The sequence below is a fragment of the Clytia hemisphaerica genome, unplaced genomic scaffold (assembly GCF_902728285.1).
Source record: "Clytia hemisphaerica strain Z4C2 unplaced genomic scaffold, Clytia hemisphaerica genome assembly, whole genome shotgun sequence".
NCBI lineage: Eukaryota > Metazoa > Cnidaria > Hydrozoa > Leptothecata > Clytiidae > Clytia > Clytia hemisphaerica.
Window position 1 is genome coordinate 800,310 of NW_027104274.1, and position 16,896 is coordinate 817,205.

Below are 16,896 nucleotides of genomic sequence, written 5' to 3' on the forward strand. Positions count from 1 at the left end.
GAGAAGAAAAAATCTTTAGTCTATCAGTGATTTTGACCTTCCTATTATTCCTATCTATAAAAGAGGGTGTCGAAATTAGAAGACGGATGTCGACATTAGACCAACTTACGGTAGAACTTAAGATTCCATTAAAGTTTGATTTACTGTAATTTCATTTGGCTCAGTAATTGAACAGTTACCGTGAGTGGTCCCAAATCCGACAGCCCTGCCTTGATCCGATGGGGTCTTTCAAAGATACTGTAAGTTGGTCTAATGTCGACATCCGTCTTCTAATTTCGACACCCTTCTTTAGAAATAGGAACAACAGTAACTTAGGAAGGTCGGAATCGCTGATTGACTTTGATCAGCGCGATGAGAGGAAAGATCTTTAGTCTATCAGTGATTTCGACCTTCTTATTATTCCTATCTATAAAGAAGGATGTCGAAATTAGAAGACGGATGTCGACATTAGACCAACTTACGGTACAAACCAAAATAAAAACAAACCTTTCACTGTGACGCAACGAATATACGATAGTGTCAACTAAACTGAGAGATTTGATACACTGAACTAATTGAACCAAATAACAATAATTGCTTCTAATAAAAAACATATTTTTCATTACAAAATTGTTAACATTTTAAACACGAGCAATGGATTCAGTATAATAGAGGTAATTATTTTTACAACTCGCACTTTTTTGGTCACATTAATTGACATCTTGACATTATAGTCATCTTGTTAGATATGTTTTGTTTCGAGAGTTCTTGCAATAGTTTATTGTTCAACTTGGACAGTTGGTCACACTAGGAAATCAAGCTTTCAGAAAAAACAACATCAGTCATCTACAGGATGTATTTGCAACAACAAGGATGAGATTACTAAAATTTTAGACATCGTGACCTTTAGTGATGTGGTGGTATTACAAAAAAAGCCTTAAAGCATTTTAGTACCATGTGTACTAAAATTCCAAATTAGGTGGGGTTCCAAATTTTAGGAAATTTAACTATTGACCGAGCATTTTAGGCAATACGAAAAAAATAAGAACTTTCTATATAAGATTTAAACACCCTTGTGTAACGAATTTAGCAAAAATTTTGTCCCCGGTTGGAAAATACCCTTGAGTTTCAGCCCCACTGGGAAATTGACTTTGATTTCATTCCTACTCGAAATTCCATGTTCAAAAATTGCACTCCAAAACCATCCCCACTGGGTTTTTTAACCTTGGAACAATAGAATTTCTATCCCCATTAGCATTTCAATAGGAATTTTTATCCCCACTGAGGAAAAAGGTTCCTAATGTTCTTAATGTTCTGCTTTTATATACTCTGGAATAAAAAATGTTTTCGAAGTTGAATGCTTTGTTTTTGTAAAGAATCATGGATAACTGGAAAGAAATAGCAAGCTGTAAATTAGAGCTGAATAATAACCTATCAATCTTTGCAATAACTAAAGTAGAGCAGAGCAAAAGTGTCTGGACTGTTTCTGAGTCTTTATCTAGAATAGAGAGCGATAGATCAGGTTCATTGACAGCCTAAATAACCAGAGTTGGCATTTCGTTGAAAGTCCAAAGACCCATTCTCTGAACTGAATTCCAAAATGAGCCTAATTTAGGTGGTCACTATGCTAAAATGTCAGAAAAGTTTTTAGTACATGGTGTACTAAAATCCTTTTCCAAAAATTAGGTGGGGGTATGTCAAAAATCACCAAAAAACCTTTTAGTACTCATACGTGTCTTGGATTTTACTACCGACATCCCCCTGAGGGGGTTGGTACTAAAATCTCAGACATCATGTTGATGCTTGATTAGTGATGTGGTGGAATATCCAAAAAACTTTAAAATCCTTTTAGTACCAAACAGTTAGTCTAGTTTAGTCACCCGCGTCCCACCGAAATGGATATCAAAGATTAATGCTGCGTAAGTGCTATATCGTTTGCTTGACTCGCAAGCAAAACAATGTGCCCCAAAATTTCTAAAGCAATTCATGAAAAATTAAACCGAGCCAACCTTGAAAACAAATTTTAGGTAAAACTTTCCAAGAAAAAGATCCCACCTAGATCCGTGCACTGGCAGGATAGGCTATTTCCTGGAAATTTTGCCAGACCACAAATACTGACCCATTTACATGTACAGAATTATTTTTTCTTTGGCGTGTAGTCAAGGCCTAACGAATTGAAGCACTGTCTTAGGAATTGAATGACAAAATATGGTTGGTTGATGCTGTTGCATGTCATTTTGTCTCTCAATTTTTAATTAATTGTTTGGGATCTTGAACTTGATTCAGGTAACTCTCCAGAACTCTCACCCTTGTTGTTGCAAATACATCCTGTAGATAAATGATGTTGTTTATTCTGAAAGCTTGATTTCTTACTGTGACTAAGTGCCAAAGGGGACTGAATTATCAAAAAGGTGATATCCATAGGCTAGAATTTTAAAAATTCTTTAGTACATTAGTACATGTCATCAGGAGGAAATGTGCCAGAGTTTCAGTCTCTACTCCTCTACTCTGTCAATGAAACAGAGGCCAACCATTTGCGCGAGCTCATGATTATGGTTGTAGCTTGTACTAACCTAGTCTTATCATTACGTTTCAACCAAATCCAGAAGGAACATTCTTCAGATTTTTCTGTATCTAGTTGTTTAGCGTTCTGGTGCTTTTTGCATTCATTCTTAACCTCTTCAATAATCTCCTTAAAATGTGCATGATGAAGCCTCTTGTGTCAATTTCAATAGTGATGCATTTGGCATCTATTCCTTCTGCCATGTACCGATCTACAAGATCATCGTAACGTTTCATTTTGTGTTCGTGTGCGTTGTCAATGTCCTCCCAGCAAACTGTGAGATCAATGAGCTTTAATGATCCGACTCTCCTCATCGGTGATGATCAGGTCAGGTTGCAGTGTTGAGTCTACAAATGGAAGGGAAAGGATTCATCAAGATCTGATTGCACTTCCATTGTCCCTCCCATTTGTCTTCCAAGCAATCTTCCCTCCGGCCAGGCTTGATGTAGCCTTTGGCCCTGTCCTTACAGTTCTGCTAGCAGGAAGTCATATTTTTCCATTTCAGAGAAGCGCTCTTCTCAAGGGGTCTAACTATCAATTCAAGCACTCAATTGTGTCTCCACAAGTACCTACCACTCCCGATTGGCTTGTTAAGTCCCCATTGGCAATTGATAAGTATGTGTTTGAGTGTTCCTTTACTGGTTCTGCATTTGCACGTATCATCCTCAGCTATTTTTCAGCAGACGAGGTTTGCCGGGGATGGTAGAGTGTCATAGGTCGCTGTTAGAAAGAAACTGATACTGCTTTTCTCTCTCTATTCTTTTCAGCTCACTGCTGCGTTTCATTGCTCTTTGGTTGTCATTGCACTGAATGCTTTGAAGTTACTGTGTTCAGTCAGTCTACGTGTGCCCAACCATGTCATTATGTTTCAAGATGTCTATCGCTTCATTAGCTGCTGTCTCTGCTTACCATACCATTTACTGAACGTCTTAACTTCTAGAGGGTCGTCATTTATTTCTTGGTCCCGAGATTACCGGAACATCATGTCAGTTCTGACTTTAGCACATTTGAACTCCTCCGAAATTGCAACTATCGATAGTTGTAAACTGCCTGTTTTATTGTAGATAGCAGACTTGTTGATCATTTTTGTGATAGCAACCTCGTACATCATTAAGGGCCATAGCACCCTGGGATACAAGGCATGTTGGAGGCAACATATTTTGAAACGCCTGGTCTCTGTGTCAAAATTACCCCAAAAATTTGATACATGGGTACTAAAATACCATTTCTCTAAAATGGGTGGTGGTATGCAAATTCTTGAAAACCCTTTTAGTACTCATATATATCTGAACAACCTTTTTCTAATCTAATTTTAATTTTCTCAACAGATAAAAGCATGCTTTATTATGGGTTCTGGCTCAACTAAAAAATCAAAGGAAGATAGAGAACCACGTATGGATAGTATCCAAAACAACAATAATTCTGATGAAGTATCTCTCAACAAAGACGGTGAAACAGTAGTAGATTTTCTTCAGAATTTCGAAAACCTGTTACAAACTTGTAGTGGTTTATTTGATGATGGTATCGATGCTTTTAAATGGGCAACGGAGAACTCGTGTAACCTTTTTGATCAACTGACAAGGTCATGTCTTCGGAATACTGCTGGTGGAAAGAGACATTTGGAGAGAGAGGAGCGAGAAGAAATCGCATCCAAGGTAGTGATATCTGATATAACAAAACATTTTACCGACTGTCTACAATATATAAGACAAAATTATCCAGATGCACTTGAGAAGGATGAAAAGTCTCTAAAAAATGAGTTTCAGTCTTTAGATGAGGAAGAGGACTCAAAAGAAAAACTTGAATTGACAATTTTGTTTCAAAAAATAATTTGTGCAATTGTCGGATTTTTTGTCAATAATGTTGATGTGAGTAAAAACTTTGGTGGTAAGTGTGTTGAAAATGGAACTGTTGGCATACTTCTTCAATATGTTGAATCTTATCAAAATATATGCTTTGAAGAGGACAAAACTGTAAGTCAATATGCTTTATTATTAACGCTTTAAATTGAAGGCCCCAAAATGAAATTTGCTCACCTTTGACTGAAAAATTTGAAGAGGTCTTGGTATGTACGTTTGAAAGTTCTTTTCACATTTTATATTTTTAAGCCCTTATAGATATTCTATTGTTTAGAATTTTCTGTTGTAATAAAATTATTAGCAAAAATGAATATAACTGAAAAAGTCTTTCATGGAAAGTGATGGTCCACCCTACTCCGCTTACTGATTCTTACGTAAAAATGAATGTCTAATAATTCAGATGATATTTTATGTTTGTTTAAACAGCATATTATTTTGTGGATGTGATGAATTTATTCATCAATAGAGTGCTTAACCAACCGAAACTGAAGCGTGATATGATAGTTGAAGCAGTGCAAATTTTTGTATTAATACTGACAGTTTCATGTCAATTAAAGATTTCTAAAATGTTTTTTCACAGGATGTCAAATTTGAGAATCTTCGAGAAAACAAAAGAATCCAAACAGTCAACAGAGTGTTGAGTTTCCATCATAACATTTCAAAAGATTTTTGTGAACACATGGTGAAGAATAAAGCGATCGAAACCATGGCACCTTATGTCAATAGCACCAATCCATTGCTGGCGATGAAATCATTGTTGGTGTTGTCACATTTGATCTCAGAAGAGCAGAATAATATGATCACATCTACAGATGGTAAGCTCTACATTCAAATTAAAATCGGATTTTCCAGAACAGTTCTGCGTTCACTGAAAAAGAAATGCTTAAGAAATCTTTGGATATTCAATATCATCAAGGGTAGGAGTTGAAGTATTCTCTTAGAAAAAATTCGATCTCTAAACGACCCTAAAGTGCATCATTGTAGGATAATTTGACACCGACGAGAATGTAAAGATGAGTAAAATAACACTGTCCTATAGGTAACTATCGGTAGATCAGAGACTATGGACAGTTTTATCTTTAAAGGTTTCTATTAAAAGCTAAGCAAAAGGAGCTTTGTAATTTTGTATATAATAGAATATCATTATTCTTTTTTCAGGTCCCATATCAATTCTTCTACAACACTTGGAAGGAGCTGCCAAATCAAATTCCAATCGTTACAATGGATTCGAAACTTCCGAACTTTTGATGGGTTTGTCCAAAATTCTGCAGAATGACCAAAATAAGAAAAAGGTAAACACAAAGTATTTTCATATCTCCAAATCGAAAGACAATTGACTAAATTACACCTGGCTAAATGTATGTAGGGTATTAAGGTATTTCATCGTCGTTGTGACCCTTAAGGGTAAATTTTAAACTTCCAAGAGTGCACTGTAAGTGTTGATATAAGATGGGATGAAAAAGAACAATTGGAAAATGGGATAACAAAAATTATGAATACACCGTCAGGGTAGATTTTTGTACAAATTCTTTCAAATTTTAACTAAACTCTAGTTTTCTTTTTTGCGCTGTGAGTGTTCAATTTTAAGAAGACCCCAACTTTTATCTGTACAAACAGCCGTGTCTTAAAATCGAATCCTCCTTCCTCCCCCCCTAAACTTTATATATATTGACTTTGAAAAAGATGGCCAGGGAGCAGAAAACTATTCTAATTAAAACACTGAAAGCCATAATTTTTATAGAAATCTATTTTTCTTTCTATTCGAAGGTTGGAGATCAAGGTGGTATTGAAATACTTTCCCAGATCATTTACAAAATCACATCATCAAACTCTGAAGACGAAAACAATATGAAAATCCTAGAGTTTGTTTTTAACTGTATCTATTTATTATCCTTCCACGAAGACAATAAAGAGAATATTATGAACAATGGTGTTATTGTACACGCTCTACATAATTGTTCATCAATGAACAATAAAAGTATTCTTATTGACGCACATGGCACCCTTTGGGAATTGAAAGATAAGAAAACACGTGTTCCCATGAAACACCATTATATGAGAAGCAAATCAATGAAATCGAAGAAGGCAACGCTCCCTAAACTAAGAAAGAAATCGAGAAGTCACAGCGAATTAGAATGGAATGAAAATCAGCAACTACCTAATGCGAGGGAACTCTCAGGTAAATTCACCTACCAACCCTTACTCAATCAAGATTTTTGAGACTGAGTTTACCAGGGTTAGTTGGTAAACACAAATTATTCAGCTTTTCGCGCTAGGGTTAATAGGCTTATATAAATGACATTTTCTGCTATTGTGTGACTCGCTGATCTCGGGTGATTTGGTTGTTTGCAACTGTTTGCAAGACTGATAGAAGAGAATATACACAGAACGTACTCGTTCGATTCATTTTTATAAATTATGGCATGGCTTTTTATATAAGCACATTAGAGCATTATTTACGGACACAATTTCTTTGTAAATTTCACGAAAACAGGCGCGAAATCATGAAAAAAGAACAATTAATGGCTATGTTTAAAAGGTTTTAAATTAAAATTAATGCTGTACTTTCTTCCAGTAAATGAACCAATATCAGGAGGTTCATCCGAAACTGAGGAAAAAGAAGAACAAGATGAAGAAGATGAACAACAACCTGAAGAAGAAGAAGATGTAGTGATAAAGGAACAGAAATTACAACATATTATGATCTCTTATCAATGGTCACATCAACCCATCATGCTAAAAGTATGTTCTTAGCAATACAAAAAGTGGGAAGTTTACAAGAAAAAAGGAATTCGTTATTGATTTTTCTGTAGTTTCTAGGCTTTTGTTCATGCGTTCAGGTTTTTACAAACAAATTTTAAAGGTTATCAAGACTGAAAAGTTACTTAAATCTTTATTGCTTAGACGATGACTTAATTTTTGTATACAAATATTTCCTTTCCCTCGTTAGGTTCGAGACAAACTGCAAGAAGAAGGGTTCACAGTGTGGATTGATTTGGATGAAATGAAAGGTTCCACACTGGAAGCTATGGCAAATGCAGTTGAAGATGCTTACCTCATACTCGTCACAGTGTCAAGCAATTACAAAGCAAGTGCTAATACTAGATCTGGTAAGAATCGAACATTCTCAAGTAATGCTAACAGACTCCTAATAAACAGGGGGTTCAAAATTTAATAGAGGAGTTTAACCCCATCCTAAAAACTCTAACTCGAATCTACTTTAACTGGATTAACTTTCGCGAGATTTACCCAGGAATTTTTGTCATTTTCGCGAAAATGAAACTCACAAATTGCGTGAAATCATTCATGTCTACCCGAAATTTTCTAAATCAGATTTTCAGCGTAAAATACACTGTAAATATGGTATTTTTCACGTTTAAGGGGCAATTTTCAACAAGTTTTTGACTGTTTTGCGATATTTTTTTTGAAAAAGCTGATTTTCCATTTTCGAAAATAGATCTAGAAAAATTTCGCATATTTTTTCGCAAATATCAATCCCATTAAAGTATAGAGTAGTTTCCAGTAGAGCGTTTCAAACATACTTGATTGTACATTGCATATGCATTCAACGAGCAAATGTTACCAATTGTATGTAAGAGCGTAAGAGGTACTTGTTGTTGTCAATGAAGCATTTCCTTAACAATTTTCATTGCATTCCATTAGAAGCTGAATATGCATTTCAACTGAAGAAACCGATCATCCCTTTAATGATGGAGAGAGATTACAAAGCCGATGGATGGCTTGGTTTCATCGTTGGTTCCAAATTATGGATCGATTTTATTGATGAGAACAATATCGAAAGCTCTTCATTGAATAATTTGGTGGCAGAAATCCATCGACAAGGTTTTAAGCCTGATAACGAAAATGAGGGTAGGTCAACATTTCCATTAATGAAAATTTAATTATGTTTTATTACTTATTATAGAGAATTACGTTAGTTAGGCTCAAAGTAAGAACCATTGTCCATATTGGATTGGTTTTCAAATTTTTCTTTTATGTATTTTTAGTAGGATTTCTGACTTATCTCTTAATGGTTTAAAATTTGTAATGTTGACCTCTTGTAAAAATTCAAACACCTTTGTCCACACTTTCACTTTTTTGCATTCAATCGATTTAGTCTTGAAGCCTCAGCCTAGTCCTCAACCATCCACAAAATTCAACGATCGAGAGGAGCTCCGGAGAAAAATTTCGCAATGGACACCAGATGACGTGCGTAAATGGATCACATCCAACGAACTGATAGTAAATGGTGACGTCATCGTTAAACATTTAGATGGATACGTTTTACTCCACTTATTTGACCTTCGAAAAGAGGTGTGTATGTATGGAGAAGATTGTTCGTTATTATACTCTTCCTCTATTGACAAGAAAGCGTATATAGCGAGTAGAAAGAGATTAATCCAATAGAATTAGGTTTTACCTCGAAAATGATATGTGGCTGAGTTGAATGTGCTCACCCAGCAAAAATCATTGACCTTAAAACCTATAACTCCCTTAGTTTATATGTCTTTGTGTCCGATGGAACTTTTTTACTCGTGTGTTTGAAGCTTTTCTTCGAAATTCTATCGAGGGTCTTATGTATAAACCCAACAAAATAAAGCAGGCTATGCCATTTTTTCCCATTTTCTTTAAAATGCGGAGAAGATTGTTGTGAAATATTGCTGGTGAGATAAAGGCCATTTTCTCACTTGATTATTACCGTTTGAGATTTCAAAGTTATGAACAAAGGTTCGAGAAGAACAAAAACACATTGTGACAAATCTGACTTTATAATCCTGATTAAAAAAAAAGTAGTAGAGTTTCCTCTCTAAATTTTATAAATCCCATCTTTCCTATACTTCATTTGATGTATCGTTTGTTCAGGAAGAAAGGTTTTAGACAATCAGTGGGAGGGGACATAAAACCAACCCACTCAACAAGCTTTATTTAGTGTAGTGCTCTTTTAATAAGATTTAAAAAAGAATGTATGCGAACTATATTACTTCGGATGCAAGCTCCTAACTTTCTCTGTATCACCGGGATACGCCCTGTATCACCGGGATCCCCCTAGCCACTGAAAAGTCTGTCTAAGAATCAAGAACTGTTTCAATCTCAAATACTCTGAGATTTCATCTCCATTAAAGACAACTATACTTAACAATTCTTGCACTTATCCCAATAGGCGAAACTTTGGTTCGAGTTTTGAGCAATCTTCAATCTTCACGTCAATGGACAGAGAATGTTTGTGCCCTGCTCTTTCAACTGCAAATTGAACATTGATATGTTTTTTATTTTAGGCTCCAGATACTTTCTACAAGTTCTTAAAGAAAGACCTCGCATTGGATACGCTGAAAAATCTATTCCAATTTGCGGACTGTCTGGCCAAACTTTTGGACGATACATGAAATTCTTAAGCCTTGAAACCAACACTGTGCGATGTATACAATGTGTGCAGAAAAACGTAACGATCGCCGTACTCTCTAATGTAATGAATTTGAAAATAGGAATATAATAACGACCGAAATTCCCCTGAGGACCAAATGATAAATAACAGCATTGAAAAATAATTCCAGTATGAGATTTATATCTATCATCCAAAATGAACAATGAGTATAATAAATTTACAAGAATGCGGAAATACTATGATATCAATGAAGTTATCGTCTTTTATGCTCCATACAAATCATTGGAGATTGTTTTTGTTTGTCTGCGTTTCGCTGTTTTGGTATGGATTGTATAACACAATGGTTGAAGCAAACAGTATGAGAAAGCCAAGTTCACCAATAGGTTGAAAGCACCGTCGCTTTTAAAAGCATGACCGGTGCTTTGAGTGTTTATACAATAAGTTGGAAGTGGCAGCAAGCAAATCACAAATAAAACGATGAAAATACCAAGAAGTTTGATAAGTTTAATCTCGAAAAGATTATTAAAACGTTTCTGATATGCTAAGTCAATGATAGAATGTTGTTTATTGGATTGGATTTTCGATTGTAGTTCGATTTCTTCCTCGATTCGCTGAAACGGCTTGGTTTGTATTTGTTTAGCGCTACTTAAATTACGACATTTCTCCGAGTTACAGTAAAACGTGTGAAGAAAATATTGATTCTGTTGTCTGCGTATGGTTGACATTATACGTCCGTATAAAACTACGATGATTATTGTTCCTGGAATGATTATAAAGGACACGTAATGCGTGAAAAACTCCTCGTAATTGGGAACATCGACGTCGAAAAGGTAGTGTGATACAAACACAATGAAGCATGTTAAGCACCAAGCTGCGATGCAAATTCGAATGTATATCTTACGATTGATGCGTCTATAAAAATCTATGTTGGTAACAGCTAGGTAACGAATCGCAACAAAAATGATCAAATTTAGTGAAACTATCGTCAACGCGATACGCGTCAATAAACTTCGGTAATAAAAGAGTTCGATGTGACTCTTTGTTGATCCTTCTTTAACAGCGATACATATTAAAGTTGAAACACCGACCAGCCAGTTTGTGATGGCACAGTGGATGAAAAATATTGACGTCACATTGAGCACCAGACCTCTTTTCTTGGAATACAGCATCAGTAATTTTAATGTGTTAAGCACAATGGATAAGATTGCGATTAAGAGTCGTAATTTATCGGTGACGTTTATGGAATCCATTTTGATTTTGTGGTAAGTGGTAGCACACTCTAAAATGACAAAATATGTTTGTTTATTTATATTTATTTATTAAATTTGACCATGTATTTATTTTTCTGAATTATTTTGATTACTGTACATAAATATTTTGTAGCTAATTAATTTCATAAACACTAATAGAAAAAATATCAATAGAATAAATAAATTAATATGTTGGTTGTAGATTGCAATGAGACGTGAAAGATTCTGCGCTTATTTGAAATTTTCAGTTATCTGTAAACTATGAATGCCGAAGTCTATGAAAAGTGGACGAAAAGATTTATACCTGAAACCAAATTGTCTAGTTATAACCTGGATCTTATTGCATTGCCATCCTTTCGTCTTCTTTCTCAAGTGATAATTGACAGCTTACTAATGAACACAAAATATGGCACGATAAAGCAATCGTGTGATTGGTTGAGAGGATACGCATCAATATATGTGTCCGTTAGATTATATAAAGCTATTAACAAAGAGAAAGTATCCGAATGATTAAAATAAATGATGACTTGTCATCAAATCATATTTCAGTGTCCGGAAAAAAAATCGGAACAAATTATATATCTATTTAAAATTTTCTTGTGGATACAATCATGATCGAAATATATTGAGATTTTAGTGTATTTTAACGTTTTTCAGAATTTAAAGTTCGGGCGAGAATTTGCCATTTCTTTCATTGAATATTTCGATTTTGGCTATATTCCAAGCCTTATTGGAGTAAATTTCAGCTTTTAAATCCAGAGATCCTAAGGCCCTAATTCTCGAGTCTCATGTTAAAACTCTATTTTCCAACTGTAGTTTAACGCGCTTAAATTAAAAATCTTTTGCAGTTTTTAAAATTTCGCAGGGAAATTCCCTTAGTCCCAAATATTTTGTCCATAATTGTAGTTCGCCAACCAGCCTCTGTTGCACTTCATTTCTTTCATTTTTCGGACGCCGCCATCTTGTTTTGATCTGTGCAGGAAGCTACGATCGTTTTCTAGTTAGCCAACATTGAGCCGCACAATGAAGGGAGAACAATAGGACGGCCCGACGGCTTCCCGTCTAACCATCTTCTTCAATCTATGCATGAACATATAATTACGTGATCCACTAGGGGGCATCCACATAGTACGTACGCACTAAAATGTCGAAAATCGAGTACCCATTCCGCTCCCCTGTATGTAAGCGTACGCAAATGGCTATACCCCTTCTGGTAAGTACGTACTTTTTCATCCCTCCCCCCTCGGTTGAAGAAAATTTCGAATTCAAATCGTTTGGTTCGGACCTTTATTTTATACATGAAACTCAATGTTTATTAAGAAACTTTTTCTTTTCCTTGATGCGTATAACAAGCGTAAAAGTCGACAAAGAAACAAGCGAAAAGGGCTATGAAAATTTTTTCTCTGCGTACGTACATTTTCCTTTGACCCCTCCCCTCCCCCTGTACGCAAGCATACGCTTTTGAGAAGACCCCCTCCCCCCTTAGTGCGTACGTACTATGTGGACGGCCCCCAGATTAGACTTCCTCATCGATAGGTTACCTTTGAATATGGGGACTACCCTTCTTTAACATTCATCCTGCATCCTGCATCCCGCATCTTCAATCATTTTATAATTTGATGTTTGAGAAGACGGAGGATTCATTTAGATGATGGATTTTGCGGAAATAAACAGAAATGCAATTAGTAGCTTCTAAAATCATTAACAGATGAAGACATGTTACTAATTATGCTAACATGCTAATTAAAAAAATCATAGGAAATCGAAACTAATCATTTAGGCTTCTAAGCCATCTTAAAGTAAAATTTTAAAAGCTCAAAAGCTTGTGGATGGTCGGACTAAGCTGAGACTGTAGCCTGTAAGCCATTATGCCACTCCAAAATCGAAATGCACGATTAAATAAAGTAAAACGCCTGGATTTGTCATTCTCGTCCGAACTTTCAATGGGACTAATTTCTATCTATATGGGGCAAAAAGTTTAAATTTTCCTATTTTTCCAACCCTTTGTGGGACTGAAATTTGATTTTTTGATTTCAAAAAAAGGCAAAAAAAGGCACCCTTAAGGGCGCCTCATACCCGTAACCTGCACTTGCCTTAAGTCTGTCTCGAAATAATTTGCAGCTGGAGAAAAAAATGGCTGTAACTTTTGATAGAATTCGATCAAGTTGCGATTTTGTGCTCGTTAAAAAGATATTCGTGAGTGGAACATTATCAAGTAAAAAAATTTAGAAAAAAAAGGAAAATGAAAATGAAAAATGAAGAAGAAAAATGACCAAAAGTCCAAAATAGATCATTTTTACAGCATAAAATCATGAGAAACACATGTATTTGAATTCAGCATACAGTAGCAGTAAAAGGCTGTTTTTTAAAATTACGGCCATTTTTGTCTCCAGCTGCAAATTATTTCGAGACAGACTTTAGGAACCCCTTCTCCCCTCGGGGCTGACTGTAAGAGTCGAAATGAGCAAAGATAAGAAAAAGTGCACTTGAAGAGTGTTAAATTTGGAAAACTGACCATATTATGCCTCAAAATGGTCAAAAAGAAAATGCATCGTGAAGGTGGCTAAATCTTCGCTGCACTCAAAGGGTCCGGTTTCAAAGGCCCAATTTGGGCCTGTACGGTCGTTTTTTAATCGAGTGCCCCCGGGATGTTTTCAGAAAAATTCCGGAAGCGACAAACACACATTTCAAATGTACTCTTCTATATATATTCTATCATTGCCAAATGAACTGTTACAATTTTGTATTTTATGTAAGTATGAGGAAACATTTCACGGGGGTAAAATTCTTAAAACTAATACAAGCTTGAACAGTGTGATAGCGACAGCCGATGATAAAAAATACTACAAATTCTAAATTCTTATCGCAATAATGTTTTCATAGGATACACTAACGAAACAAATCAAAATATTTTAGTACAGCTTATTTTCAATTTAATGTCTGTCAATTGACGACTGGGAAAAATTACAAGAGTTTAAAACGGGTTTTCCAAATAAAATAAATTATTTTTGAGGCGAAAATATTTTCCGGTCATTTCTTTTCAACGCATAATTGCTTAAGTACCAAAAAAATTGAATTCCATGTATAACGACTGAGGTTCTGTAAAATTGAACAAAAATCGAATGCGCTGCGAGTTACTTCGTGTCTTTCTCTGGACAGGGAGTCAAAAAACTTAATAAATAAACTTTAAAAAGTCCAGCAGAAAAAACGAAAGGATAAGCCCAAAAATAAATTCCGGATCACTCTGAAAAAAACTAAACTTTCCAGAAATTCAAATGATAAAAAAAGGTTAAAATTTACGCCGAAAAAAGCAATATATCAGCGAAATTTGCAAAAAACTAATCTTTATTTCCTACTTCTCTAAAATAAACATCGAACAAGAAATAAGCTATTTTTATAATTTTGATAAATTACGCATGTCCTAACAAAAAAAGTACAGTATATCATTAAATTTTTTACCGTCTTTATTTCAAAAAGGCGGGATAATATAAACAAATGGAGGGGGAACTTATATCATTATAAAAGTCATTAAATAAAACAACTGTCCATACTATGGATTGTAAAGTGTCTTTTTGCCAACTTTTCATGACACATTAGATGGGACACTTCTACGATTTTCTTGAATGGCGGGTGAAGTTGCCGCCCCATTCTTCTTTGATTCGTCAAGCGAGGGCGACTGGCGGGTGGCGCTTCCACCATTTCGATCGTGCATTATGTTCTTTGGGAAAGACGAAGCGGGAGCAGAAGAGTTCATCTTCGTGCTCGCGAATTTCTTGTCGCGTTGTTGGTCAGCCACCATTTTGTCTGGTGACGGATTCTCCTCCATCTTTTCGATGGAAGGGCTGCCTGTTGGTCCGTGATGTTGTTCCTTTTGGAAGTATTTCTTGGTATCTTCCAACATTTTCTGTCGCTGGATTTTCTTGAAATCGATCGTCTCGTTGGTGACGATGGGTTGTTGTTGAGAAGGGTGTTGTACCTGTTGTGCGATTGCCGTGGATGGGAAGTTAGGGATGTGTTGGTTGGATGAGGGTCGTTGTATAGGACCAACACTTCTATGAACGTGATGCTGAGGTTGTTGGTGTTGGTGAATGATGCTGGATGCCACGAAATGGTTTGGCAACGCTTGATTGGACAATTGAACGTGATTCATTTGCGGTTGACGACGTGCGTTATTCACATTCACACTGTGAGGCGCACTTCCTTTCAGGTAATTCATGTTGATGGAGCGATCAACAGATGGTTTGGAAGGATTCATTGATTGTTGTAAAGGTCTTGGGCGAACAGGCGCCACCAATGGATTAGCTTGTTGTTGCATTTGAACAATGTTTTGACGTTGTTGATTTTGCAATAACGATTGACCAGGAAGGTTCTGCGAGTGATGTTGGCGTGGTGGTGCTACTCCTCTTTGCGTTGAGCTTTGAGGGCGGAACATTGCGGCATGGATTTGATGCTGGGGTATTGGGACGGATTGTTGCATGATTGGCGGGCTCTGCATCAAAGGAGGCGTTTGAGTAGTCGGTTGAAAGGGTTTAGCGTTCACGTGTTTCGTCAGGTCAGTGTTTTGCTGTGCATGTTGCTGTGCAGCGATCGCCAAATGTTGAGGTAACGAAGTAGCTTGGTTGAGAAGTAAAGTGATGTTCGGATTGTTCAACGCATCTGAGTTGCGATACAGTTGATCTCTTCTTAAAGGGCGTCCTGAAGCGTGAACGGTAGTAGGGATGACACCCATGATACTGTTGATTGCGTTGGGGTGTTGTGTCTGCTGTTGTTGCTGTAATGGAAGGATGGGGATGGGTTGTCGTTGCATGCTGCTCGATGTCCTCTGGTGGTCAAAGTTCGAATCGTAAGACATGATCATTGGGTTGCTTGACAACGAGACGGGGGAGGTGAACAATGAGCCGTGGTTTTGTGAGGGGTATGGCACGGATTTTTGCGTTTGTTGCGTTTGGATGGTCGAGCCTGACATCATTTGCCATGTCATACCGGTGCCGTAAAGATTGCCTGCATTACCAACTTGTAATGAAGATAGTTGATTGTGTGGTAGGGTTGGCCCGGAGCTACCCAGCGTTGTGAATTGATTTGTGGCTGAGCGAAACGACTCGGAATAGTTGTTCTCACTGGTGGCGTATAAAGCATTTTCACGGTTATTAACGGGTAGCATGTAGGAAAGTTTGGAAAGAGGGTTTTGAGTGTTCGTATTGATGGTGCGTTCACCTTCAGATTTCGGTTGGTTCAAACGAGTAGCTTCGTGTGGTTGTGCGTTGGGTTGTTGAGCCTGTTGTTGGGGCTTAACTTTACAAATTTGCTGCTCAGGTCGCTTTGTCATATTCGAGAAACCAGATAAACTTGGTTTTTCGTCTGTTTTGTTTACAGAGTCGGTACTAGGAGCACTTTCAGGAGCTTTTACAGACACGACGGGATCGCTTTCCAAGAGTGAAGCTGAAGTATCTGCAGTCATTTCAGAAGATCCTGTATCTACAACTCCGATCGAAGAGACGATGGCTTGGGTATTACTGGTGGCTTCTTTGGCTTCACTCCACGGTGAAGTTTCCCACACTCTCCTAGTGTTAAATAATCGGCGGTTCATCTCGTTCATTTCTTGATCCATCGTTGGAGCTTGTGTCTTGTTAGGTGAAGGAGCACGACCGGGATCACTCGATGGTCCGGATACAATAGGTTCCGGTATCTTAACAACCAAGGGCGGTGAACCGGGCAGAGAACGCGTCTCGAGTGAACGTTCTTCGTCATCGCTTAGGGATTTGATAACGGAACGAGCCGTTTGATTTGCGTTTCTCTCATCCTCGTCCTGATATTGAAAAGAAGAAGAAAGAAAATGTCAATTGAACATCCCGATCATTCAGA

General features: G+C 36.7%; 2 protein-coding genes across 2 annotated transcripts in view; one reads left to right on the top strand and one right to left on the bottom strand.

Annotated features, from left to right (window-relative positions):
- Positions 1–3,871: 3,871 nt before the first annotated feature.
- Positions 3,872–11,193, top strand: LOC136816770 (uncharacterized). Its single transcript, XM_067073089.1, has 9 exons — positions 3,872–4,515; positions 4,982–5,216; positions 5,560–5,693; positions 6,169–6,580; positions 6,977–7,143; positions 7,352–7,511; positions 8,065–8,271; positions 8,519–8,715; positions 9,678–11,193. The coding sequence occupies exons 1-9, from the start codon at positions 3,889–3,891 to the stop codon at positions 9,783–9,785; spliced, it is 2,247 nt and encodes a 748-aa protein (XP_066929190.1). The 5' UTR covers positions 3,872–3,888; the 3' UTR covers positions 9,786–11,193.
- A 2,535-nt stretch (positions 11,194–13,728) lies between these two features.
- LOC136816774 (zinc finger CCCH domain-containing protein 13-like) overlaps positions 13,729–16,896 on the bottom strand; it is a 30,820-nt gene continuing 27,652 nt past the window's right edge. The window contains exon 14 of the mRNA XM_067073096.1: positions 13,729–16,840. Coding sequence (XP_066929197.1) covers positions 14,618–16,840 — 2,223 coding nt within the window. The 3' untranslated portion in view covers positions 13,729–14,617. The remainder of the gene's footprint in view (positions 16,841–16,896) is intronic.